Here is a 27,277-nt window from a genome sequence, read left to right as displayed (position 1 = left end):
CCTGGTTTATTACAGTCTGAGAGTCCTTTAGGTGCCTTTTATCAAAATCTAAGTGGGCTGTCATGTGCCTTTTACTGAGGAGTGGCTTCGGTCTGGCCACTCTACCATAAAGGTCTGATTGGTCGAGTGCTGCAGAGATGGTTGTCCTTCTGGAAGTTTCTCCCATCTCCACAAAGGAACTCTGGAACTCTGTCAGAGTGACCAGCGGGTTTTTGGTCAACTTCCTAACCAAGGCCCCTCTCCCCCGATTGCTCAGTTTGGCTGGACGACCAGCTCTAGGAAGACTTGGTGGTTCCAAACTTCTTCCATTTAAGACTGATGGAGGCCACTGTGTTCTTGGGGACCTTTAATGCTGCAGAATTTTCTGGTACCCTTCCCCATGTGCCTCGACACAATCCTGTCACTGAGCTCTCTGGATAATTCCTTCGACCTCATGATTTGGTTTTTGATCTGACATGCACTGTCAACTGTGGGACCTTATATAGACAGGTGTGTGTGCCTTTCCAAAACATGTCCAAGTATAAAAATATTTTTAAGATAAATTCACAACGCAGAGGATGAGAGGACGAGAGTACTAGAATTAATGGTCAATAGGGAATTGTCAATGTAAATAGGAGTTGGGTTTCTGTTCAACATCTGTTTAGAATCTGTGGAATGTCCGTCCTGAACTCAGAGCTACGTGTGCCACAATTTCATTGGTCTGTACATTGAGTCGAGAGCAGGATACTTGTTATTTGGCCATTGGACATGTTGTACTGCAAGGACTTCTAATTGGTCAACCCCAGGCTACGGTGGGGGGTTATAAATGGTATCCTGTTCCTTTGTCCAGTGGAGAAAAGCTGAGGAGAGGGGAGACTAAACATCTGAACATCTACCTCACAGCATAACATCTTGATTTGTCCTTCTCAAATAAACACATTTTTCTCCCAGTGATTTGCTTTGGAGTTTGTTTTATTTAAGAATAACATAAATTGCTAACACTTGGTGCCGTGACCCCAATGAATTGGTCTGAACAACAACAATAAGAAACCGTATCAACTGTGTGTTGATCCAGAGGAAAGAGCTGTGCACAACCCGCTTTGGGGAGTCAACTCTTATTCTCCTGATTGATGGAAGAATTGCTGGGTGAGTCGAGACCAATATCATTTTAAAAGAACCAAATCAGGTTAAAATAGTGCATGCAATGAGTGATATGTATCTGTGATGTATAAGTGTTCAAGTACTTTGTTTTATTACAGAGTTTAGTCCTTTGGAACTCTATTAAAAGGTTTGAGGCCTCTGATTTTGTGAAATCTTCTTGTTGTATAGAAGTAGGTTGCTAGTTGAGAGGCAATGTTTTGGGGTGAAACCTTCTTGTTGCATAGAAGTGGGTTGTTAGTTGAGGAGCAATTTTTACACGTATAGTTCATGTAAACCTTCAACAAACTTTTTGAAGTGAACATAAGTTTTTATAGGTAGCCAGGCCCTACAGAGACAATTTGTGTTGAAAAGGTCCTCAAAAGTTTTTTTTATATATATATATATTTAAATTCAGTTTTTCACAATTCCTGACATTTAATCCTAGTAGAAATTCCCTGACTTAGGTCAGTTAGGATCACCACTTTATTTTAAGAATGTGAAATGTCAGAATAATAATAGAGAGAATTATTTCAGCTTTTATTTCTTTCATCACATTCCCAGTGGGTCAGAAGTTTACATGCACTCAATTAGTATTTGGTAGCATTGCCTTTAAATTGTTTAACTTGGGTCAAATGTTTCGGGAGCCTTCCACAAGCTTCCCAAAATAAGCTGTGTGAACTTTGGCCCATTCCTCCTGACAGAGCTGGTGTAACGGAGTCAGGTTTGGAGGCCTCCTTGCTCGCACACAATTTTTCAGTTCTGCCCATAAATGTTCTATAGGATTGAGGTCAGGGCTTTGTGATGGCCACTCCAATACCTTGACCTTGTTGTCCTTAAGCCATTTTGCCACAGCTTTGGAAGTATGCATTGGGTCATTGTACATTTGGAAGACCCATTTGCGACCAAGCTTTAACTTCCTGACTGATGTCCTGAGATGTTGTTTCAATATATCCACATAATTGTCCTAACTCATGATGCCATCTATTTTGTGAAGTGCATCAGTCCCTCCTGCAGCAAAGCACCCCCACAACATGATGGGATGGTGTCCTTCGGCTTGCAAGTCTCCCCCTTTTTCCTCCAAACAAAACAATGGTCATTATGGCCAAACAGTTCTATTTTTGATTCATCAGACCAGAGGACATTTCTCCAAAATGTACGATCTTTGTCCCCATGTGCAGTTGCAAACCGTAGTCTAGCTTTTTTATGGCGGTTTTGGAGCAGTGACTTCTTCCTTGCTGAGTGGCCTTTCAGGTTATGTCGATGTAGGACTCGTTTTACTGTGGATATAGATAATTTTGTACCTGTGTCCTCCAGCATCTTCACAAGGTCCTTTGCTGTTGTTCTGGGATTGATTTGCACTTTTCGCACCAAAGTACATTCATCTCTAGGAGACAGAACATGTTTCCTTCCTGAGCGGTATGACGGCTGTGTGGTCCCATGGTGTTTATACTTGCGTACTATTGTTTGTGCAGATGAACGTGGCACCTTCAGGTGTTTGTAAATTGCTCCCAAGGATGAACCAGACTTGTGGAGGTCTGCAATTATTTTTCTGAGGTCTTGGCTGATGTCATTTGATTTTCCCATGATGTTAAGCAAAGAGGCACTAAGTTTGAAGGTAGACCTTGAAATACATCCACAGGTACACCTCCAATTGACTCACATGATGTTAATTAGCCTATCAGAAGCTTCTAAAGCCATGACATCATTTTCTGGAATTTTCCAAGCTGTTTAAATGCACAGTCAGCTTAGTGTATGTAAACATCTGACCCATAGAATTGTGATTCAGTGAATTATAAGTGAAATAATCTGTCTGTAACCAAACGTTGGAAAAATTACTTGTCATGCACAAAGTAGATGTCCTAACCGACTTGCCAAAACTATAGTTTGTTAACAAGAAATTTGTGGAGTGGTTGAAAATCAAGTTTTAATGACTCCAACCTAAGTGTATGTAAACTTCTGAATTTAAACTGTACCCTATGGCTGACAATTAAAATGCATTACAGCACTCTATAGGAAAAACTACAATATGTTCTTCATGTAATGTAATAGATTGTCATGTATTGTATATTGGAACCTAATGCAAGAGATGTTTTGGGTTGAAACCTAAGTGTATGTAAACTTCCAACTTCAAATGTAGATGAGGAGATACAGATAACATAGTCAAAAAGTCAGATGTCAGTGAGTGGTTCTCACTTTTAAGAGCGTTTGTTGTAATCACCCAATAGAAAACACATTTTATTGGAATTATTAATGAAATCCAAGGTTGATGCAAGGATATCCATGAATCTACCAATGTTAGAATGGAGGGTGGCCGATATATGGCCGATATATGCATGTAATTACCACTTTTTTACTATTGACCATTAATTCTGAACAGGAGGGCATTTCTATGAAAAGAGATTCAACATCAATGTTATCAGATGTTATTGCGAGGTCCTCTCTTACAAAGAATTTAGAACGTTTATGAACAAAAAATGGCCCCTCCTCCCATTCTTGAGGTTGTACAGTGGTGAACAGCATGATTAGGAGACAAGTCATAAAGCAAGGTTGTCTCTTCAGTCAACCATATTTCTGAAAGGGAAACAATGGACTGATTGAGAGAAGACGGATAATGAACAACGTGGTCATGATTTTTAGGAAGACTGCGAATGTTCAAATGAAAGGTAGAAAATAAGCTTGTCTTGGAATTAAATTAAATGAAAGGTAGAAAATAAGCTTGTCTTGGAATTAAATTAAATGAAAGGTAGAAAATAAGCTTGTCTTGGAATTAGATCAATTGCTATACAGGTTGTTAAATTGCTTAACATTATAGTAATCACAAGTGATAGACTCATCTCTGGTAAATCTCAGGAAATTTGTGTCTGGATCAACACAATGATTATATTTATTGTTTATATTTACTCTTTGTTAATATCTAATGGGTTAAAGACCATATTATCAGGGTTGATATGTTATCAGGGTATGTTATGTTATCAGGGTTGATATGTTATCAGGGTCGGTATGTTATCAGGGTCAGTATGTTATCAGGGTTGATATGTTGTCAGGGTTGATATGTTATCAGGGTATGTTATGTTGTCAGGGTTGATATGTTATCAGGGTATGTTATGTTGTCAGGGTTGATATGTTATCAGGGTATGTTATGTTGTCAGGGTTGATATGTTATCAGGGTATGTTATGTTATCAGGGTTGATATGTTATCAGGGTTGATATGTTATATTGGTTTGTTATCAGGGTCAGTATGTTATCAGGGTTGGTATGTTATCAGGGTATGTTATGTTGTCAGGGTATGTTATGTTGTCAGGGTATGTTATCAGGGTTGATATGTTATCAGGGTTGATATGTTATATTGGTTTGTTATCAGGGTCAGTATGTTATCAGGGTTGGTATGTTATCAGGGTTGGTATGTTATCAGGGTTGGTATGTTATCAGGGTTGGTATGTTATCAGGGTATGTTATGTTGTCAGGGTTGATATGTTATCAGGGTATGTTATGTTGTCAGTGTATGTTATCAGGGTTGATATGTTATCAGGGTCGGTATGTTATCAGGGTCAGTATGTTATCAGGGTTGGTATGTTATCAGGGTATGTTATGTTGTCAGGGTTGATATGTTATCAGGGTATGTTATGTTGTCAGGGTCGGTATGTTATCAGGGTCAGTATGTTATCAGGGTTGGTATGTTATCAGGGTTGGTATGTTATCAGGGTTGATATGTTATCAGGGTTGATATGTTATCAGGGTCGGTATGTTATCAGGGTCAGTATGTTATCAGGGTTGGTATGTTATCAGGGTTGGTATGTTATCAGGGTTGGTATGTTATCAGGGTATGTTATGTTGTCAGGGTTGATATGTTATCAGGGTATGTTATGTTGTCAGTGTATGTTATCAGGGTTGATATGTTATCAGGGTCGGTATGTTATCAGGGTCAGTATGTTATCAGAGTTGATATGTTATCAGGGTCAGTATGTTATCAGGGTTGGTATGTTATCAGAGTTTATATGTTACATGGGTATGTTATCAGGGTTGGTATGTTATCAGGGTTGATATGTTATATGGGTATGTTATCAGAGTTGATATGTTATATGGGTATGTTATCAAGGTTGATATGTTATCAGGGTTGATGTGTTATCAGGGTTGATATGTTATATGGGTATGTTATCAGGGTTGATATGTTATCAGGGTTGATATGTTATCAGGGTCAGTATGTTATCAGAGTTGATATGTTATCAGGGTTGATATGTTATCAGGGTCAGTATGTTATCAGGGTTGATATGTTATATGGGTATGTTATCAGGGTTGATATGTTATCAGGTTTGATATGTTATCAGGTTTGATATGTTAACAGGGTTGATATGTTATCAGGGTTGATATGTTATCAGGGTTGATATGTTATCAGGGTTGATATGTTATCAGGGTTGATATGTTATCAGGATTGATATGTTATCAGGGTCGGTATGTTATCAGGGTCGGTATGTTATCAGGGTCGGTATGTTATCAGGGTTGATATGTTATCAGGGTCGGTATGATATCAGGGTTGATATGTTATCAGAGTTGATATGTTATATGGGTATGTTAACAGGGTTGATATGTTATCAGGGTTGATATGTTATCAGGGTCGGTATGTTATCAGCATTGATATGTTATCAGGGTTGATGTGTTATATCAGGATTGATATCCTGACCAACTAAGAGAGATACACAGTCGGAATCATCCAGAGAATGGAACAGAAACATAGAAGTGCAAGCCTCACATGTCCAATACAACCATACATTTGTGTTAGTTTTATATATAGGGGTGCACTTCCTATGGAATGCACACATAGACCACAGGACATCTTAATTGGGGAGAACAGGCTCGTGGTAATGACTGGTTAGGAGTCAGTGAAGTGGTATCAAATACATGAAACACATGGTTTCCAGGTGTATGATGCCATTCTATTTGCTCTGTTCTGACCATTATTATGAGCCGTTCTCCCCTCAGCAGCCTCCACTGATTGACACCGTCCACATAACACCACTGAAGACTGTTTATGGTCATGAGGTTATGCGAAACACATGAACAACGTAGAGTAAATATGTGTGTGTGTGTGTTCATGTGTGCGTGTGTGTTTATGTGTGCCAAATCAGTTGACTATAGCGCAGTCACTTGCCATAGGCCTACGACTGTGTGCTTTCCATACAGTGGGTAGATGTGTAGATGTTTACTGAATTCAAATGCCTGTCACAGGCATTTTTTTGTGTTTTTCAATTAGGTTTCGTGTGTGTGTGCGTTTTCTTTTGCGTTTGCGTGTACTGTCCTGTGTGTGTTGCTGTGTATGATTGTTTCTGTTTCTGTGTGTGTGTGTGTTACCTAGGGAGTGTGCGGCGGTAGTCTTGGAGCTGAAGAAGCGTCCCAGTCCCAGGTCTCCCAGCTTCACCTCTCCTGTAGCAGTGATGAACACGTTGGCTGGCTTGATGTCTGTCTCAAAGAAAGAGAAAACGGTTCATGTTATTTATCATGGTAGCTGTGGCTGTTAACAATACTGGGTTTATATATGTAGGTTATCTAAGTTCTCTGCATTGGCATGATAGTTTTAGGAGCATTTTAAATGATCAAATAAATTCAATCAATGTCCTAGGTCAGTGTTTCTCAACCTCAGGTCTGTACACTGGCAGTTGACTTTGGTATAGTCGGCTATGGCAACACTTTTCACTTGATGGTGTTGTGGCACTGTGGTGTGTGGGGCACTGTAATGTGTAGGGCACTGTGGTGTTGTGGCACTGTGGTGTGTAGGGTACTGTGGTGTGTGTAGGGCACTGTGGTGTGTGTAGGGCACTGTGGTGTGTGGGGCTCTGTGGTGTGTAGGACACTGGTGTATGTATGCTTTTTAGTTAACTTTCCTTTGATTTCACTTTTTTTGTTAACTGTCCCTTCAACTGCAGGCACCTCTAAGCCATAGAGATGTATAAATATTGCAACGTATCAGTCCTCAATGGCGCTGCCCATAGTAATACAGGTTTTTGGGCACTAGAGTCCTTTTTGCATCTCTACGCTATGAGCACACCTGCAACCAATTTCCCTTGTTAAATACCTGAGCTATGTCTTTTAGGTCAGGGTCAAACAACCCATGCAGTTGTGGAAAAAAATCTGGACCCCTACAAATCAGCCGGGCTAGACAATCTGGACCCTCTCTTTCTAAAATTATCCGCCGAAATTGTTGCAACCCCTATTACTAGCCTGTTCAACCTCTCTCTCGTATCGTCTGGGATCCCCAAAGATTGGAAAGCTGCCGTGGTCATCTCCCTCTTCAAAGGGGGAGACACTCTCGACCCAAACTGCTATTCTTAAAGAATAAGTTACAGGTCTGTGAGAGCCAGAAATCTTGCTTGTTTGTAGATGACCAAATACTTATTTTCCACCCTAATTTGCAAATAAATTCATAACAATTCCTACAATGTGATTTTCTGGATTTTTTTCTCATTTTGTCTGTCATAGTTGAAGTGTACCTATGATGAAAATTACAGGCCTCTCTCAGCTTTTTAAGTGGGAGAACTTGCACAATTGGTGGCTGACTAAATAGTTGTTTGCCCCACTGTATCACTTTTGCCTTATGGCAAGGTGCTCCATCATGCTTGAAAAGGCATTGTTCGTCACCAAACTGTTCCTGGATGGATGGGAGAAGTTGCTCTCAGAGGATGTGCTGGTACCATCCTTTATTCATGGCTGTGTTTTTAGGCAAAATTGTGAGTGAGCCCACTCCCTTGGCTGAGAAGCAACCCCACTGTTGGCATGACACAGGACTGATGGTAGCGCTCACCTTGTCTTCTCCGGACAAGCTTTTTTCAGGATGCCCCAAACAATCAGAAAGCGGATTCATCAGAGAAAAGGACATTACCCCAGTCCTCAGCAGTCCAATCCCTGTACCTTTTGCAGAATATCAGTCTGTCCCTTATGTTTTTCCTGGAGAGAAGTGGCTTCTTTGCTGCCCTTCTAGACACCAAGTCATCCTACAAAAGTCTTCGCCTCACTGTGCGTGCAGATGCACTCACCTTTCTGCTGCCATTCCTGAGCAAGCTCTAATGGTGGTGCCCCGATCTCGCAGCTGAATCAACTTTAGGAGACGGTCCTGGCGCTTGCTAGACCTTTTTGGGCGCCCTGAAGCCTTCTTCACAACAATTGAACCACTCTCCTTGAAGGTCTTGATGATCCGATAAATGGTTGATTTAGGTGCAGTCTTACTGGCAGCAATATCCTTGCCTGTGAAGCCCTTTTTGTGCAATGCAATGATGACGCCACGTGTTTCCTTCCAGGTAACCATGTTTGACAGAGGAAGAACAATGATTCCAAGCACCACCCTCCTTTTGAAGCTTCCAGTCTGTTATTCGAACTCAATCAGCATGACAGTGATCTCCAGCCTTGTCCTCGTCGACATTCACACCTGTGTTAACAAGAGAATCACTGACATGATGTCAGCTGGTCCTTTTGTGGCAGGGCTGAAAGGCAGTGGAAATGTTTTTGGGGGATTCAGTTCATTTGCATGGCAAAGAGGGACTTTGCAATTAATCTGATCACTCTTCATAACATTCTGGAGTAAATGCAAATTCCCATCATACAAACTGAGGCAGCAGACTTTGTGAAAATTAATAGTTGTGTCTTTCTCAAAACTTTTGGCCACAACTGTAGTTGCAGTCCTCCATAGGAATGAATGGAATTCCACAGTACTTCAATTCAATTACATTTATTTAAGATTTTTTTGTTGTAGTGGGGAAAGTAACATTAGTACTCTCTAAAACAATATACTTTAAGGAAATTATTGTTGTTTATCTCACATAATATGATTTAAAAGTATGCATTGAGGTGTTTGTAATAGAATAAATGTGTCAAAAATGAATGTAGACATTAAGACATGCATTTCTATAGCTTTCAAAATATTTTTTTACTATTGAGGAGGAGTACCAAGATGGCTGCGCGGCGGCTTCAATACAGCGCCCCCTGTCGGTCATCCAGGATTTATTCACATCATTGGTCACAATATCCAACATGAGTAACCCAAAATATTGTTTACATTTTATGTTTGCATACGTATAGAAATGATCAGATTTATACACTACCATTCAAAAGTTTGGGGTCACATAGAAATGTCCTTGTTTTTGAAAGAAAAGCACATTTTTTGTCCATTAAAATAACATAAAATTCATCAGAAATACAGTGTAGACATTGTTAACGCTGTAAATGACTATTGTAGCTGGAAAGGGCAGATCTTTATGGAATATCTACATAGGCGTTAAGAGGCCCATTATCAGCAACCATCACTCCTGTGTTACAATGGCACGTTGTGTTAGCTAATCCAAGTTGATCATTTTAAAAGGCTAATTGATCATTAGAAATCCCTTTTTCTAATGATCAACAACAGCATTTGTGGGTTTGATTACATGCTCAAAATGGCCAGAAACAAAGAACTTTCTTCTGAAACTCGTCAGTCTATTCTTGTTCTGAGAAATTAAGGCTATTCCATGCGAGAAATGGCCAAGAAACTGGAGATCTCGTACAGCGCTGTGTAATACTCCCTTCACAGAACAGTGCAAACTGGCCCTAACCAGAATAGAAAGAGGAGTGGGAGGCCTCGGTGCACAACTGAGCAAGAGGACAAGTACATTAGAGTGTCTAGTTTGAGAAACATATGCCTCACAAGTCCTCAACTGGCAGTTTCATTAAATAGTACATGCAAAACACCAGTCTCAACATCAATAGTGTAGAAATGACTCCGGGATGCTGGCCTTCTAGGCAGAGTTCCTCTGTCCAGTGTCTGTGTTCTTTTGCCCATCTTAATCTTTTATTTTCATTGGCCAGTCTGAGATACAGATTTTTATGCCTAGAAGGCCAGCATTCCGCAGTCGCCTCTTCACTGCTGACGTTGAGACTGGTGTTTTGCGGGTACTATTTAATGAAGCTGCCAGTGTAGGTGTAGAATGAGAGAAGGGGAGGTGGGGAGAGGAAAGGTGGGACTGGTTAAAAAAGGGGGAAATGGAAAGGGGGATTAGAGAAGAAAGGTTATAATAGAGAAGAACGATGGTAAGAGGGGAGAGAGGAAGAGGAGTTAATGAAAGTGGTTGTTTACCGCGGTGCATGACTCTACGGGAGTGCATGTGCTCCAAGGCACTGCACAGCTGGACAAAATATTTCCATATTGTCCTCTCCGGGATGAGCCGCCTCTTCTTCTTAAAGTGCTGCGAGAGAGAGAGGAGAAGTTAAGAAAATAGAAACAGAGCTGTGAGTAAAGCCTGGATTCTCTCTCTCTCTCCAACACACACACACACACACACACACACACACACACACACACACACACACACACACACACACACACACACACACACACACACACACACACACACACACACACACACACACACACACACACACACACACACACACACACACACACACACACACACACACACACACTCTCTCTCTCTCCCCAACAAGTGCACACACACACTGCCTTCCCTCTCTCCCCAACAAGTGCACACACACACTGCCTTCCCTCTCTCCCCAACAAGTGCACACACACACTCTGCCTTCCCTCTCTCCCCAACAAGTGCACACACACACTGCCTTCCCTTTCTCCCCAACAAGTGCACACACACACTGCCTTCCCTCTCTCCCCAACAAGTGCACACACACTGCCTTCCCTCTCTCCCCAACAAGTGCACACACACACTGCCTTCCCCCTCTCTCCCCAACAAGTGCCTTCCCTCTCTCCCCAACAAGTGCACACACTGCCTTCCCTCTCTCCCCAACAAGTGCACACACACACTGCCTTCCCCTCTCCCCAACAAGTGCACACACACACTGCCTTCCCTCTCTCCCCAACAAGTGCACACACACTGCCTTCCCCCTCTCTCCCCACTGCCTGCCTACCCTCTCTCCCCAACAAGTGCACACACACACTGCCTTCCCTCTCTCCCCAACAAGTGCACACACACACTGCCTTCCCTCTCTCCCCAACAAGTGCACACACACACTGCCTTCCCTCTCTCCCCAACAAGTGCACACACACACTGCCTTCCCTCTCTCCCCAACAAGTGCACACACACACACTGCCTTCCCTCTCTCCCCAACAAGTGCACACACACACACTGCCTTCCCTCTCTCCCCAACAAGTGCACACACACACTGCCTTCCCTCTCTCCCCAACAAGTGCACACACACACACTGCCTTCCCTCTCTCCCCAACAAGTGCACACACACACTGCCTTCCCTCTCTCCCCAACAAGTGCACACACACACACTGCCTTCCCTCTCTCCCCAACAAGTACACACACACACTGCCTTCCCTCTCTCCCCAACAAGTGCACACACACACACTGCCTTCCCTCTCTCCCCAACAAGTGCACACACACACACTGCCTTCCCTCTCTCCCCAACAAGTGCACACACACACTGCCTTCCCTCTCTCCCCAACAAGTGCACACACACACACTGCCTTCCTTCTCTCCCCAACAAGTGCACACACACACACTGCCTACCCTTTCTCCCCAACAAGTGCACACACACTGCCTACCCTCTCTCCCCAACAAGTGCAAGCACAGACACACTCGCCTCAAAACCCCCTGAGTCAATGTCAAACAGCCCCCAAAACAGTGCGGAACATCTAAAGAATTAATCTGCACATTACCATTTATCCTGTATTTGAGTGGGTAATGAGAAGCCATTTGGGAGAGGTAGCCTAACGAGAGTTGACACTGCCAGCGCACAGAGCCAAGCACCTAATTAACAATAAGCTGGCTAATTAAACTGCCAAAACTTTGTTTAATGCCCCAAAACAACAAATGTTAGTATTTTCTTTCAACTTTTTTTCCATCCCCAAACTTCTTCAGGTTTTTTGGAATAAAACACCTTTTTAATTACAAGGACATTTGCCGCCAGCAAGATGTTTTTGACTGTGATCTGCATATCGGTTGAATTGAGAGCCTGGAATTAGGAATCTCTTTCTACATCATTATAATGATGACTTAAAAAGATAAGACAACAATAAAGTCAAACTGAAGATGGGAAAGGGATCAGTTTGGGATTTAAACTTTTTGGGAACGAGAGGATAGAAGAAGACAGACGTACAAGGAGAGGACAAGATGGGAAAAATGCAAGGTTAAGAAGAAAAGGAAGAGGAAAGAGTGATGAGGAGAAGAAAGAGGAAAGAGAGACGATGAGAAGAAAGAGAGATGAGGAGAAGAAAGAGGAAAGAGAGACGAGGAGAAGAAAGAGAGAGACGAGGAGAGGAAAGAAAGGAAAGAGAGACGAGGAGAGGAAAGAGAGAGACGAGGAGAGAAGAGAGAGAGAGACGAGGAGAGGAAAGAGAGAGACGAGGAGAGGAAAGAGAGACGAGGAGAGGAAAGAGAGACGAGGGAGGAAAGAGATGAGGAGGGGAAAGAGACGAGGAGAGGAAAGAGAGAGACGAGGAGAGGAAAGAGACGAGGACAAGAAAGAGACGAGGAGAGGAAAGAAACCAGGAAGAGAAAGAGATGAGGAGAGGAAAGAGACGAGGAGAGGAAAGAGACGAGGAGAGGAAAGAGACGAGGAGAGGAAAGAGAGAGACGAGGAGATGAAAGAGAGACGAGGAGGGGAAAGAGAGATGAGGAGAGGAAAGAGAGATGAGGGGAAGAAAGAGAGACGAGGAGAGGAAAGAGAGACGAGGAGAGGAAAGAGAGACGAGGAGAGGAAAGAGAGACGAGGAGAGGAAAGAGAGACAAGGAGGGGAAAGAGACTAGGAGAAGAAAGAGACGAGGAGGGGAAAGAGAGACGAGGAGGGGAAAGAGAGAGACGAGGAGGGGAAAGAGAGACGAGGAGAGAAAGAGAGACGAGGAGAGAAAGAGAGATGAGGAGGGGAAAGAGACGAGGAGAGGAAAGAGACGAGGAGGGGAAAAAGACGAGGATAGTAAAAAGAGACGAGGAGGGGAAAGAGAGACGAGGAGAGGAAAAAGAGATGAGGAGAGGAAAGAGAGACGAGGAGGGGAAAGAGAGACGAGGAGAGGAAAAAGAGATGAGGAGAGGAAAGAGAGAGACGAGGAGAGGAAAGAGAGAGACGAGGAGAGGAAAGAGAGAGACGAGGAGAGGAAAGAGAGACGAGGAGAGGAAAGAGTGACGAGGGGAAAGAGAGACGAGGAGAAGAAAGAGTAAAGAGAGACGAGGAGAAGAAAGAGGAAAGAGAGACGAGGAGAGGAAAGAGAGAGATGAGGAGAGGAAAGAAAGGAAAGAGAGACGAGGAGAGGAAAGAGAGAGACGAGGAGAGGAAAGAGAGAGACGAGGAGAGGAAAGAGAGACGAGGAGAGGAAAGAGAGACGAGGAGGGGAAAGAGAGACGAGGAGAGGAAAGAGAGACGAGGGGAGGAAAGAGAGATGAGGAGAGGAAAGAGAGAGACGAGGAGGGGAAAGAGAGACGAGGAGGGGAAAGAGAGACGAGGAGAGGAAAGAGAGATGAGGAGAGGAAAGAGAGACGAGGAGAGGAAAGAGAGACGAGGGGAGGAAAGAGACGAGGAGGGGAAAGAGACGAGGAGAGAAAAGAGAGAGACGAGGAGAGGAAAGAGAGACGAGGAGAGGAAAGAGAGACGAGGAGAGGAAAGAGTGACGAGGGGAAAGAGAGACGAGGAGAAGAAAGAGGAAAGAGAGGCAAGGAGAGGAAAGAGAGAGATGAGGAGAGGAAAGAGAGAGACGAGGAGAGGAAAGAGAGACGAGGCGAGGAAAGAGAGACGAGGAGGGGAAAGAGAGACGAGGAGAGGAAAGAGAGACGAGGGGAGGAAAGAGAGATGAGGAGAGGAAAGAGAGAGACGAGGAGGGGAAAGAGAGACGAGGAGGGGAAAGAGAGACGAGGAGAGGAAAGAGAGATGAGGAGAGGAAGAGAGACGAGGAGAGGAAAGAGAGACGAGGGGAGGAAAGAGACGAGGAGGGGAAAGAGAAGAGGAGAGAAAAGAGAGAGACGAGGAGAGGAAAGAGACGAGGACAGGAAAGAGACGAGGAGAGGAAACAAACGAGGAGAGGAAAGAGACGAGGAGAGGAAAGAGACGAGGAGAGGAAAGAGACGAGGAGAGGAAAGAGAGAGACGATGAGAGGAAAGAGAGACGGGGAGGGGAAAGAGAGATGAGGAGAGGAAAGAGAGACGAGGGGAGGAAAGAGAGACGAGGAGAGGAAAGAGAGACGAGGAGAGGAAAGAGAGACGAGGGGAGGAAAGAGACGAGGAGGGGAAAGAGAATAGGAGAGAAAAGAGAGAGACGAGGAGAGGAAAGAGACGAGGACAGGAAAGAGACGAGGAGAGGAAACAAACGAGGAGAGGAAAGAGACGAGGAGAGGAAAGAGACGAGGAGAGGAAAGAGACGAGGAGAGGAAAGAGAGAGACGATGAGAGGAAAGAGAGACGGGGAGGGGAAAGAGAGATGAGGAGAGGAAAGAGAGACGAGGGGAGGAAAGAGAGACGAGGAGAGGAAAGAGAGACGAGGAGAGGAAAGAGAGACGAGGAGGGGAAAGAGACGAGGAGAGGAAAGAGACGAGGAGAGGAAAGAGAGACGAGGAGAGGAAAGAGAGACGAGGAGAGGAAAGAGAGATGAGGAGGGGAAAGAGAGACGAGGAGGGGAAAGAGAGACGAGGAGAGGAAAGAGAGACGAGGAGAGGAAAGAGAGACGAGGAGGGGAAAGAGAGACGAGGAGAGGAAAGAGAGACGAGGAGGGGAAAGAGAGACGAGTAGAGGAAAGAGAGACAAGGAGAGGAAAGAGAGACGAGGAGGGGAAAGAGAGACGGGGAGGGGAAAGAGAGACGAGGAGAGGAAAGAGAGACGAGGAGAGGAAAGAGAGACGAGGAGGGGAAAGAGAGACGAGGAGGGGAAAGAGAGACGAGGGGAGGAAAGAGACGAGGAGGGGAAAGAGACGAGGAGACGAAAGAGAGTGACGAGGAGAGGAAAGAGATAGACAAGAGAGAGACGAGGAGAGGAAAGGGACGAGGAGAGGAAAGAAACGAGGAAGGGAAAGAGACGAGGAGAGGAAAGAGACGAGGACAGGAAAGAGACGAGGAGAGGAAAGAGAGAGACAAGGAGAGGAAAGAGAGATGAGGAGGGGAAAGAGAGACGAGGAGAGGAAAGAGAGACGAGGAGAGGAAAGAGAGACGAGGAGGGGAAAGAGAGACGAGGAGAGGAAAGAGAGACGAGGAGGGGAAAGAGAGACGAGTAGAGGAAAGAGAGACAAGGAGAGGAAAGAGAGACGAGGAGGGGAAAGAGAGACGGGGAGGGGAAAGAGAGACGAGGAGAGGAAAGAGAGACGAGGAGAGGAAAGAGAGACGAGGAGGGGAAAGAGAGACGAGGAGGGGAAAGAGAGATGAGGGGAGGAAAGAGACTAGGAGGGGAAAGAGACGAGGAGACGAAAGAGAGTGACGAGGAGAGGAAAGAGATAGACAAGAGAGAGACGAGGAGAGGAAAGGGACGAGGAGAGGAAAGAAACGAGGAAGGGAAAGAGACGAGGAGAGGAAAGAGACGAGGACAGGAAAGAGACGAGGAGAGGAAAGAGAGAGACAAGGAGAGGAAAGAGAGATGAGGAGGGGAAAGAGAGACGAGGGGAGGAAAGATAGACGAGGAGGGGAAAGAGACGAGGAGAGGAAAGAGAGACGAGGAGAGGAAAGAGAGACAAGGAGGGGAAAGAGACGAGGAGAGGAAAGAGACAAGGAGGGGAAAGAGAGACGAGGAGGGGAAAGAGAGAGACGAGGAGAGGAAAGAGAGACGAGGAGGGGAAAGAGAGACGAGGAGGGGAAAGAGAGACGAGGAGAGGAAAGAGAGATGAGGAGAGGAAAGAGAGATGAGGAGGGGAAAGAGAGACGAGGGGAGGAAAGAGAGACGAGGAGGGGAAAGAGAGACGAGGAGAAGAAAGAGGAAAGAGAGACGAGGAGAAGAAAGAAAGGAAAGAGAGACGAGGAGAGGAAAGAGAGAGACGAGGAGAGGAAAGAGAGAGACGGGGAGAGGAAAGAGAGAGACGGGAGGGGAAAGAGAGACGAGGAGAGGAAAGAGAGACGAGGAGGGGAAAGAGACGAGCAGAGGAAAGAAACGAGGAGGGGAAAGAGAGACGAGGAGGGGAAAGAGAGAGACGAGGAGGGGAAAGAGAGACGAGGAGAGGAAAGAGGGACGAGGAGAGGAAAGAGAGACGAGGAGGGGAAAGAGACGAGGAGAGGAAAGAGACGAGGAGGGGAAAGAGACGAGGATAGTAAAAAGAGACGAGGAGAGGAAAAAGAGACGAGGAGAGGAAAAGGAGAGACGAGGAGAAAGAGAGACGAGGAGAGGAAAGAGAGACAAGGAGGGGAAAGAGAGACGAGGAGGGGAAAGAGAGACGAGGAGAGGAAAGAGAGACGAGGAGAGGAAAGAGAGACGAGGAGGGGAAAGAGAGACAAGGAGAGGAAAGAGAGACGAGGAGGGGAAAGAGAGACGGGGAGGGGAAAGAGAGACGAGGAGAGGAAAGAGAGACGAGGAGAGGAAAGAGAGACGAGGAGGGGAAAGAGAGACGAGGGGAGGAAAGAGACGAGGAGGGGAAAGAGAGACGAGGAGGGGAAAGAGAGACGAGGAGAGGAAAGAGAGACGAGGAGGGGAAAGAGAGACGAGGAGGGGAAAGAGAGACGAGGAGGGGAAAGAGAGACGAGGAGGGGAAAGAGAGACGAGGAGAGGAAAGAGAGACGAGGAGAGGAAAGAGAGACGAGGAGGGGAAAGAGAGAGACGAGGAGAGGAAAGAGAGACGAGGAGGGGAAAGAGAGACGAGGAGAGGAAAGAGAGACGAGGGGAGGAAAGAGAGACGAGGAGGGGAAAGAGACGAGGAGAGGAAAGAGAGACGAGGAGAGGAAAGAGAGACAAGGAGGGGAAAGAGAGATGAGGAGAGGAAAGAGACGAGGAGGGGAAAGAGAGACGAGGAGGGGAAAGAGAGAGATGAGGAGAGGAAAGAGAGACGAGGAGGGGAAAGAGAGACGAGGAGAGGAAAGAGAGACGAGGAGAGGAAAGAGAGACGAGGAGAGGAAAGAGAGACGAGGAGGGGAAAGAGATACGAGGGGAGGAAAGAGAGACGAGGAGAGGAAAGAGAGACAAGGAGGGGAAAGAGACGAGGAGAGGAAAGAGACGAGGAGGGGAAAGAGAGACGAGGAGGGGAAAGAGAGAGACGAGGAGAGGAAAGAGAGACGAGGAGGGGAAAGAGAGACGAGGAGAGGAAAGAGAGACGAGGAGAGGAAAGAAAGACGAGGAGAGGAAAGAGAGACGAGGAGGGGAAAGAGAGACGAGGGGAGGAAAGAGAGACGAGGAGGGGAAAGAGAGACGAGGAGGGGAAAGAGAGACGAGGAGGGGAAAGAGAGACGAGGAGAGGAAAGAGAGACGAGGAGGGGAAAGAGAGACGAGGAGGGGAAAGAGAGACGAGGAGGGGAAAGAGAGACGAGGAGGGGAAAGAGAGACGAGGAGGGGAAAGAGAGACGAGGAGAGGAAAGAGAGACGAGGAGGGGAAAGAGAGAGATGAGATAGAGACAAACAGATGCGGATAGGGAAAGCTGGAGAGATGAGGAAAGCGGTTGTGTGGAGGATATATGTTTTTATGTGCATCTGTGTGTGTGTGTGTGTGTGTGTGTGTGTGTGTGTGTGTGTGTGTGTGTGTGTGTGTGTGTGTGTGTGTGTGTGTGTGTGTGTGTGTGTGTGTGTGTGTGTGTGTGTGTGTGTGTGTGTGTTTGTGTGATGGGGCGTGACAGCGTCAGGCCGGTGGAGGTACAGAGAGGCTAAGGAGAGGTTATGTCTGTCAGAGCAGGCTGTCAGAGCCTGGGGTACTCTTCTCATCTCTCTCCTCTGGTCTATCGCTCTCTCTTCATCTCTCTCTATTTCTCCTCTCCCCTGATCTCTGTCTCTCTCACACACACACATCCCCCCCTCTCCCCACTCCCCACTCCCACTCTCTCTCTCCTGGTCCTGTCCATCCCAGCAGACGTGCCAGGGGGATGTTATTCAAACCCCTGAAGGTTTACCCTCACCCTGCCATGCACCACCTGAGACCAGCCACCAGTGACCAGTCGGTGTCTGACCTCTCACCTTGATCATCTGAGAGAGGTCGCCGGCATCCGCCAGCTCCAGCAAGATGTTGAGCTCGTTGTCCTCGATGAAGGAGTCCAGGTACTTGATCACGTTGGGGTGGTTCAAATGCTGTGAGGAGAATAAAACAGCATGCCAGTTCAGGTTCTACAGTAATGTCTGTTTGAGAAGGTGGGGTTTTCTATCTCAAATCAGATGAACCAAACTGTTCCAGTGAGACAAGGTTAACATGTCTTGTTGTGTTGTCCTCACTCAAATGTATTAACATGTCCCCTCTGGACAAATATAGACACAGTACACCACAACAAGTGCAGCATGATAGCCAGTCATTGTACACGTTCAATAACTCATCTCCATTGAAGAGAGTATTATGGCTCATAATAACATGACTGTCCTGAGCTTTGTTTAAAGTCTGAGTGATGGTTGACTTCCCATAAAAAAATCATGGAGGTTTCAATGAGGTCCTCCTCAATGAGAGAGCCTAGTGACGGAACAGAACGCTATAGGCTAGGTGGAGTAATACACAGCTAACAAAATAAACAGTAAGCCAATACAGTGACTGATAGGAACAGAACGCTATAGGCTAGGTGGAGTAATACACAGCTAACAAAATAAACAGTAAGCCAATACAGTGACTGATAGGAATAGAACCGCTATAGGCTAGGTGGAGTAATACACAGCTAACAAAATAAACAGTAAGCCAATACAGTGAAGCTCAGGTTGAGGGTTGGATCACTGGTTGAGTCATACCAAAGACTCTTAAAATGAGACCGGGTCCCATATGTATCAAGCATCTCAAAGTTTTAGAATGAATTTCAAGATTCTTCTAATGGTTTTTAAATCAATCCACGATTGTGCACCCCAATACGTCAGACATGATTTTAAGTTATGTACCCAGTAGGTCCCTCAGATCCTCTGGCATTTTAACTATCCCAAAGCCTAGGACCAAGAGGCATGGAGAGGCAGCCTTTAGTTATTATCAGAGAACCTGAGGGGGGCTGAAACTGTAGACATATTTAAAAGAGATCTTAAAACACACCTTTTTCGCTTTGCTTTTCCTTTCTGTGCTTGGTAGTCATTTATTTTTTATTGTTATTATTTTGTTTGTCCTCTTATGTTTGTTGTGTAGTAAATCTTCAAGTTTCTATTTTAATTGTTTTTTAGTTTTTTTTTCTTCCTGTGACAGACATTGTGTTGCATTCCATGTCTGAAATGTGCTGTATAAATAAAGCTTGATTTGATTTGAAAGTAGAAGTGATGATCTAGAATCAGTTTAGCCTTTTAGATTATAATGAATATGATTGTATGGGCGGGGAGAACCCGATCCTAGATCAGAACTCCTACTCTGAGATGCTTTATGAATACTGGCCCTGATGCCTCTGCTTGGCAGTAGAAGTAGAAGAATTGGGGGTAAGGCCTTACGACAGACTAGCGTCCTATCCAGGGGTAGTACTTGTACATCAAACTGCCTCACGCTAGGGAAAACGGGAGATGGGATCCTGCCCCATGGGCCGTTCTGACTCAGACCAGGCTTACTTACTCCCTAATGCAGTGAAGAGATTCATGCATTCAGTAGCCTGTGTGGCATCAAAGGTGCTGTAGGAGGTGTAGACCGTATTATCACCCTGTTTGGGCTGTCAGAATCAGCCTGTATATCACTCAGAAATCCCTGAAGTGTATGGGTGGGATAGGAAAACAGGATCATACTATAGCAATCTCACCTACGTGTGTGTGTGTGTGTGTGTGTGTGTGTGTGTGTGTGTGTGTGTGTGTGTGTGTGTGTGTGTGTGTGTGTGTGTGTGTGTGTGTGTGTGTGTGTGTGTGTGTGTGTGTGTGTGTGTGTGTGTGTGTGTGTGTGTGTGTGTGTGTGTGTGTGTGTGTGTGTGTGTGTGTGTGTGTGTGTGTGTGTGTGTGCCCTCTCTTCGTTCGTATAGAGTCAAATGACCGACAGACTCTGAGACAGCTTCTACCCCCAAGCAATAAGAATAGCCAGACTGCTAAATAAGTTAATTACATGGTTAGACAAACTCACACACACACACTACATCGACACTCCCACATAATCACATACAATACATACACTCACACACTTTTACATTTGCTGCTGCTACTCTGTTGGTTATTTTACTCTCATTAGTATTATTATTACTATTGCTATTATAATTATAATTATTCTCTCCTAATTTATTTAATTTATTTATTTCACCTTTATTTAACCAGGTAGGCAAGTTGAGAACAAGTTCTCATTTACAATCGCGACCTGGCCAAGACAAAGCAAGCAGTTCGACACGTACAACAACACAGAGTTACACATGGAGTGAAATAAACATACAGTCAATAAATAAATCTATATACAATGTGAGCAAATGAGGTGAGATAAAGGCCACCAAAAAAGGCCATTGTGGCAAAGTAAATACAATATAGCAAGTAAAACACTGGAATGGTAGATTTGCAGTGGAAGAAAGTGCAAGGTAGAGATAGAAATAATGGGGTGCAAAGGAGCAAAATAAATAAATAAATACAGTAGGTGGAGAGGTAGTTGTTTGGGCTAAATTATAGATGGGCTATGTACAGGTGCAGTAAACTGTGAGCTGCTCTGACAACTGGTGCTTAAAGCGAGAAAGGGAGATAAGTGTTTCCAGTTTCAGAGATTGTTGTAGTTCGTTCCAGTCATTGGCAGCAGAGAACTGTAAGGAGAGGCGGCCAAAGGAAGAATTGTTTTTTGGGGGTGACCAGAGAGATATACCTGCTGGAGCGTGTGCTACAGGTGGGTGCTGCTATGGTGACCAGTGACCTGAGATAAGGTGGGACTTTACCTAGCAGGGTCTTGTAGATGACCTGGAGTCAGTGGGTTTGGCGACGAGTACGAAGCTAACTGCCTGTGTATATTGGTTTCTCGCTTCCCTGAAAAGTTGCATATCACGGGGGCTGTTCGATGCTAATGCAGAACGCCATAGGATGTTTTTGTGTTGGTTAAGGGCAGTCCGGTCTGCAGAGAACCAAGGGCTATATCTGTTCCTGGTTCTAAATTTCAAATGAAATCAAAAAAAAATTGTCACATACACATGGTTAGCAGATGTTAATGCGAGTGTAGCGAAATGCTTGTGCGTCTAGTTCCGACAATGCAGTAATAACCAACGAGTAATCTAACCTAACAATTCCACAACTACTACCTTATACACACAAGTGTAAAGGGATAAAGAATATGTACATAAAGATATATGAATGAGTGATGGTACAGAACGGCATAGGCAAGATGCAGTAGATGGTATCGATTACAATATATACATATGAGATGAGTAATGTAGGGTATGTAAACAAAGTGGCATAGTTTAAAGTGGCTAGTGATACATGTATTACATAAAGACGCAGTAGATGATATAGAGTACAGTATATACATATGAGATGAGTAAATGTAAATGTAATGTAGGGAATGTAAACATTATATTAAGTGGCATTGTTTAAAGTGGCTAGTGATACATTTTTACATCAATTTCCATTATTAAAGTGGCTGGAGTTGAGTTAGTATGTTGGCAGCAGCCACTCAATGTTAGTGGTGGCTGTTTATCAGTCTGATGGCCTTGAGATAGAGGCTGTTTTTCAGTCTCTTGGTCCCTGCTTTGATGCACCTGTACTGACCTCGCCTTCTGGATGATAGCGGTGTGAAAAGGCAGTGGCTCGGGTGGTTGTTGTCCTTGATGATCTTTATGGACTTCCTGTGACATCGGGTGGTGTATGTGTCCTGGATGGCAGGTAGTTTACCCACGGTGATGCATTGTGCAGACCTCACTACCCTCTGGAGAGGGCGGAGCAGTTGCCGTACCAGGCGGTACGATTGTGCATCTGTAAAAGTTTGTGAGTGCTTTTGGTGACAAGCTGAATTTCTTGATGATTGAGTTGGAGGCGTGCATGGCCACGCAGTCGTGGGTGAACAGGGAGTACAGCATAGGGCTTAGAACGCACCCTTGTGGGGCCCCAGTGTTGAGGATCAGCGGGGTGGAGATGTTGTTACCTACCCTCACCACCTGGGGGCGGCCTGTCAGGAAGTCCAGTACCCAGTTGCACAGGGTGAGGTCGAGACCCAGGGTGGATTTTTAAAAGTAGAAGTTCAAATTGTTTGGGTACAGACCTGGATAGTAGGACAGAACTCTGCAGGCTATCTTTGCAGTAGATTGCAACACCGCCCCCTTTGGCCGTTCAATCTTGTCTGAAAAAGTTGTAGTTAGGGATGAAGATTTCAGAATTTTTGGTGGTCTTCCTAAGCCAGGATTCAGTCACGGCTAGAACATCCGGGTTGGCAGAGTGTGCTAATGCAGTGAATAAAACAAACTTAGGGAGGAGGCTTCTAATGTTAACATGCATGAAACCAAGGCTATTACGGTTACAGAAGTCATCAAAAGAGAGCGCCTGGCGAATAGGAGTGGAGCTTGGCACTGCAGGGCCTGGATTCACCTCTACATCACCAGAGGAACAGAGGAGGAGTAGGATAAGGGTACGGCTAAAAACTATGAGAATTGGTCGTCTAAAACGTCTGGAACAGAGAGTAAAAGGAGGTTTCTGGGGGCGATAAAATAGCTTCAAGGTATAATGTACAGACAAAGGTATGGTAGGATGTGAATACAGTGGAGGTAAACCTAGGTATTGAGTAATGATGAGAGAGATATTGTCTCTAGAAACATAATTGAAACAAGGTGATGTCATCGCATGTGTGGGTGGTGTAACTGAAAGGTTGGATAAGGTATAGTGAGAAGGGCTAGAGGCTCTACAGTGAAATGAGCCAATAAACACTAACCAGAACAGCATTTCCGTCGGCAGATTAGTGGGGTTCCGTGTGGTAGAGGGGATCAATCCAATTGGCAAAATAGATATAGTTATAGTGAACCAAGAAGAATTGTCTGATAAACCTATTCAGATAGCAGTCGATAAGACAGCTAACGATTAGCGGCCCGCAGATGGGCATTCAGGTAATGTCGCGACGGAGGCGCCAGTTGGATAACTCCCTCGGGAAGATAACGTCGGTAGTCCAGTCGTGAAAGCCCGGTGGGGCTCCGCATCGGCAGTAAAACGGGTCCGAAGTGGCTGATGGAACTCTTCAGCTGGCTAGCTCCGGAATAATTTATGTTTGCTCCGGGATCGACGTAAGTCAATAGTCACACGGAGAGCAGCTAGCTAGCTGCGAGATCCAGGTGTAAATGTCCAGAACTTGCAGTTGAAATCCGGAGATATGGAGAGAAAAATAGGTTCGGTATGTTCTGGTCTGAGTCGCGTTGTACAAAACTGGCGATAGCTTTTCGAGCTAAAGGGTAGCTGATGACCACAAACCGTGGTTAGCTGAATACTAACGTTAGCCAGTAAACTGGCTAGCTTCTATTGTGGATTTCAGATTTAAGGTAAATAAGACTTTCTTTTTTTTAATTGGTGAGGCGGGTTGCAGGAGAGTGTTTTGAAGTTTGAAAAGAAAATATATAAAAGATATGCAAAGAATGGTGTAAATATATATATACACGGGACACGACAAGACGAGGACAAAGGAAGTCTGACTGCTATGCCATCTTGGGTAATAATCTTGGATAATAAATAATGCCTCGTCACTTTTACCCTGCCTTAATGTTCATACAGTGGGGCAAAAAAGTATTTAGTCAGCCACCAATTGTGCAAGTTCTCCCACGTAACAAGATGAGAGGCTTGTAATTTTTTATCATAGGTACACTTCAACCATGACAGACAAAATGAGGGAAAAAAATCAGAAAATCACAATGTAGGATTTTTAATGAATTTATTTGCAAATTATGGTGGAAAATAAGTACGTGGCCTTTTATAAATGCATTTCATGCAATGCTACATCATTTTAGATGACTGGAGACTTTAGCAGTATCTTTTTTAATACAGCAGAAATTATGGAAATATATATATATATGTATATGCCATTTAGCAGACGCTTTTATCCAAAGCGACTTACAGTCATGTGTGCATACATTCTACGTATGGGTGGTCCCGGGGATCGAACCCACTACCCTGGCGTTACAAGCGCCATGCTCTACCAACTGAGCTACAGAAATGACACGCTACTTTGACACGAACAAACTGAGTGAATCTGGGATCAATAAAAACGAGCTGGTCTTGAAACCATCGATAGGCTAGACCTAGGAGTGTGGAGACACATATTGTACTGTATGAGGAGGAAGTTCTAGTCCTAAAAAAAGCTTTCCAGTTTCACTGACTCACTCAATGATGCGCAGCTCACTCACAGTCGATGGCCGATAAGCTTGTGCCAAAAGCCTATCTCAATTCAAATGTTATTTGTTACATGCGCCGAATACCGTGAAATGCTTACTCACAAGCTCTTAGCCAACAATGCAGTTCAAGAACAATCACCCCAACAATGGCCAGGAGTTGGTCTATATAGGCTAGCTACAATGTTGCGCAATTCTTAGAATATCAGGTACATTTTCACATTATGTTCTTTAGGGGAAGGAGAATTACAGAGGAGTCAAATGGGTTCCCGGAACGAAACACTCCAAAACTGAGAGGTGCCGGATCTGGTTCCGGTAGGATCCGGCTCAAATTAAGCACTGGTTGTGATGTACTCCTTTATCACGGCAGCCCCCCCACACACACACACACACACACACACACACACACACACACACACACACACACACACACACACACACACACACACACACACACACACACACTGTCAGTCTTCTTGTATGCTAATCTGACCCACTCTTCCTGACAGGGGTCTCTGCCCACAGATGCACACTTCAAGTCCCTGTCATAAACTCCACTTTACCGCCCGGCCGCCTCGCACGCCGCACCAAAACAAATGTCACCCCTGATGATGATGACAACAAACCACTTTAATTTATGCTACCATAAAACCCCAACTGCCAGCGCAGCCGCCAATCACTCCGGGAGGCGTAACAAGCAGCAGATGGGGCGTGTGATTTGACAGGTCGTTAAAGTGACAGGCGGTACATTGACAGGCGGGCGGGATCAAGGACCTGACAGGGCCACCTCCCTCCTTCCCTCCTTTTTCTTCTCCCTCTCTTCCTTTCTCGTCCTCTCATGGCTTTTTCTGTGGCTGTCCCTCCCCCCACACCTTGCGATGACATAAACACACACACACACTGCCGACTCTAAACAGAGCATCACAGCCAGCGTGAGATGACAGCAAACACACTTGGAGTGTCAGAACAGAGGCTCTCTTTGATCCCGTACAATGACAAAGAGTAACACACACACGTGAACAGACGGAGGACTATACGCACTTAACGATACTCCAAACACAGGTGTGCATAAGTGTGTGTGTGTGTGTGTGTGTGTGTGTGTGTGTGTGTGTGTGTGTGTGTGTGTGTGTGTGTGTGTGTGTGTGTGTGTGTGTGTGTGTGTGTGTGTGTGTGTGTGTGTGTGTGTGTGTGTGTGTGTGTGTGTGTGTGTGTGATATATATAGATATATATATATATACAATGCCTTGCGAAAGTATTCGGCCCTCTTAAACTCTTGAACTTTGCGACCTTTTGCCACATTTCAGGCTTCAAACATAAAGATATAAAACTGTATTTTGTTGTGAAGAATCAACAACAAGTGGGACACAATCATGAAGTGGAATGACATTTATTGGATATTTCAAACTTTTTTAACAATTCAAAAACTGAAACATTGGGCGTGCAAAATTATTCAGCCCCTTTACTTTCAGTGCAGCAAACTCTCTCCAGAAGTTCAGTGAGGATCTCTGAATGATCCAATGTTGACCTAAATGACTAATGATGATAAATACAATCCACCTGTGTGTAATCAAGTCTCTGTATAAATGCACCTGCACTGTGATAGTCTCAGAGGTCCGTTAAAAGCGCAGAGCATCATGAAGAACAAGGAACACACCAGGCAGGTCCGAGATACTGTTGTGAAGAAAACAAAAAGATTTCCCAAGCTTTAAACATCCCAAGGAGCACTGTGCAAGCGATAATATTGAAATGGAAGGAGTATCAGACCACTGTAAATCTACCAAGACCTGGCCGTCCCTCTAAACTTTCAGCTCATACAAGGAGAAGACTGATCAGAGATGCAGCCAAGAGGCCCATGATCACTCTGGATGAACTGCAGAGATCTACAGCTGAGGTGGGAGACTCTGTCCATAGGAAAACAATCAGTCGTATATTGCACAAATCTGGCCTTTATGGAAGAGTGGCAAGAAGAAAGCCATTTCTTAAAGATATCCATAAAAGTGTTGCTTAAAGTTTGCCACAGGCCACCTGGGAGACACACCAAACATGTGGAAGAAGGTGCCCTGGTCAGATGAAACCAAAATTGAACTTTTTGGCAACAATGCAAAACGTTATGTTTGGCGTAAAAGCAACACAGCTCATCACCCTGAACACACCATCCCCACTGTCAAACATGGTGGTGGCAGCATCATGGTTTGGGCCTGCTTTTCTTCAGCAGGGACAGGGAAGATGGTTAAAATTGATGGGAAGATGGATGGAGCCAAATACAGGACCATTCTGGAAGACCTGATGGAGTCTGCAAAAGACATGAGACTGGGATGGAGATTTGTCTTCCAACAAGACAATGATCCAAAACATAAAGCAAAATCTACAATGGAATGGTTCAAAAATAAACATATCCAGGTGTTAGAATGGCCAAGTCAAAGTCCAGACCTGAATCCAATCGAGAATCTGTGGAAAGAACTGAAAACTGCTGTTCACAAATGCTCTCCATCCAACCTCACTGAGCTCGAGCTGTTTTGCAAGGAGGAATGGGAAAAAAATTCAGTCTCTCGATGTGCAAAACTGATAGAGACATACCCCAAGCGACTTACAGCTGTAATCGCAGCAAAAGGTGGTGCTACAAAGTATTAACTTAAGGGGGCTGAATAATTTTGCACGCCCAATTTTTCCATTTTTGATTTGTTAAAAAAGTTTGAAATATCCAATAAATGTCGTTCCACTTCATGATTGTGTCCCACTTGTTGTTGATTCTTCACAAAAAAATACAGTTTTATATCTTTATGTTTGAAGCCTGAAATGTGGCAAAAGGTCGCAAAGTTCAAGGGGGCCGAATACTTTCGCAAGGCACTGTATATACAGTACCAGTCAAAGTT

The 27,277-nt window shown here is 44.8% G+C and overlaps 1 protein-coding gene across 2 annotated transcripts in view; it reads right to left on the bottom strand.

Moving 5' to 3' along the window:
• nek6 (NIMA-related kinase 6) overlaps nucleotides 1–27,277 on the bottom strand; it is a 92,835-nt gene that overhangs the window by 16,250 nt on the left and 49,308 nt on the right. For both annotated transcript variants that reach the window (XM_046290456.1, XM_046290455.1), the window contains exons 5-7: nucleotides 18,171–18,281; nucleotides 10,214–10,322; nucleotides 6,466–6,573 (exon numbers count right to left, since the gene is read on the bottom strand). In XM_046290456.1, the coding sequence (XP_046146412.1) occupies nucleotides 6,466–6,573; nucleotides 10,214–10,322; nucleotides 18,171–18,281 (328 nt within the window). The remainder of the gene's footprint in view (nucleotides 1–6,465; nucleotides 6,574–10,213; nucleotides 10,323–18,170; nucleotides 18,282–27,277) is intronic.

Source organism: Oncorhynchus gorbuscha, linkage group LG11 (assembly GCF_021184085.1).
Source record: "Oncorhynchus gorbuscha isolate QuinsamMale2020 ecotype Even-year linkage group LG11, OgorEven_v1.0, whole genome shotgun sequence".
NCBI classification, from domain to species: domain Eukaryota; kingdom Metazoa; phylum Chordata; class Actinopteri; order Salmoniformes; family Salmonidae; genus Oncorhynchus; species Oncorhynchus gorbuscha.
The sequence above is the reverse complement of the archived record's forward strand: the minus strand, read 5'-3'. Positions and strand labels throughout refer to the sequence as shown.